The following is a 1,312-nucleotide window of genomic DNA, read 5'->3' as shown; positions in this document are numbered from 1 at the left end:
CAAGTACAACAACAGCAGCTCCATCCACAACTACAGCAGCTCCAACCACAACCACATCTGCTCCAACAACAACCACAAAAGCTCCAACCACATCCAGAGCAGCTCCAACCACAACTACAGCTGCTCCAACCACAACAGCAGCTGCATCAACCACAACCACAGCAACTCCAACAACCACTGCAGCTCCAACCACAACCAAAGCAGCTGTAACAACAACCACAGCTACTCCAACCACCACAACAGCAGCTTCAACGACAACAACAGCAACACCGACCACAAACACAGCAGCTCCAACCACCACCACAGCTGCTCCAACAACAACCACTGCTACTCCAACCACAACAACAGCATCTCTGACCACAACCACAGCTGCTCCAACAACAACCACTGATACTCCAACCACAACAACAGCATCTCTGACCACAACCACAGCTGCTCCAACAACAACNAGCCACAGCAGCTCCAACCACAACCACAGCAGCTTCAACCACAACAGCAGCTCCAACCACAACCACAAGTGCTCCAACCACAACTACAGCTGCTACAACCACTACAGCTACTCCATCCACAACCACAGCAGCTCCAACCACAACCACAGCAGCTCCAACCACAACAACAGCAGCTCCAACCACAACTACAGCAGCTACAACCACAACCACAGCTGCTCCAACCACAACCACAGCACCTCCAACCACAACAACAGCTGCTCCAAGCACAACAACAGCAGCTCCAAGCACAACAACAGCAGCTCCAACCACAACTACAGCAGCTACAACCACAACCACAGCTGCTCCAACCACAACCACAAGTGCTCCAACCACAACCACAGCAGCTCCAACCACAACAACAGCAGCTCCACCCACAACCACTGCTACTCCAACCACCACAACAGATGCTCCAACAACAACCACAGCTGCTCCAACCACAACTACAGCAGCTCCAACTACAACTACAACAGCTCCAACCACAACCACAAGTGCTCCAACCACAACTACAGCAGCTCCAACTACAACTACAGCAGCTCCAACCACAACCACAAGTGCTCCAACCACAACCACAGCCCCTCCAACCACAACCACAACAGCTCCAACCACAACCACAAGTGCTCCAACCACAACCACAACTACAGCCAGTCCAACAACAACCACAGTAGCACCGACCACAACCACAAGTGCTCCAACCACAACCACAGCAGCTCCAACCACAACCACAAGTGCTCCAACAACAACCACTGCTACTCCAACCACAACAACAGCTGCATCAACCACAACCACAGTAACTCCAACAACAACCACAGCAGCTGTAACAACAA

At 51.9% G+C, this 1,312-nt stretch overlaps 1 protein-coding gene across 1 annotated transcript in view; it reads left to right on the top strand.

The window, feature by feature from the left end:
- Nucleotides 1-892: 892 nt before the first annotated feature.
- Nucleotides 893-1,312, top strand: part of LOC106940558 (uncharacterized protein PB18E9.04c-like) — a 13,391-nt gene continuing 12,971 nt past the window's right edge. Inside the window, exon 1 of the mRNA XM_015023334.1 lies at nucleotides 893-915. Within this exon, the coding sequence (XP_014878820.1) occupies nucleotides 893-915 (23 nt within the window). The remainder of the gene's footprint in view (nucleotides 916-1,312) is intronic.

The sequence above is a fragment of the Poecilia latipinna genome, unplaced genomic scaffold, assembly GCF_001443285.1.
Source record: "Poecilia latipinna isolate Pla-1442-1.1 unplaced genomic scaffold, P_latipinna-1.0 Scaffold3279, whole genome shotgun sequence".
In the NCBI taxonomy this organism is placed as follows: Eukaryota; Metazoa; Chordata; class Actinopteri; order Cyprinodontiformes; family Poeciliidae; genus Poecilia; species Poecilia latipinna.
This window is presented reverse-complemented; position numbering and strand designations above follow the sequence as displayed.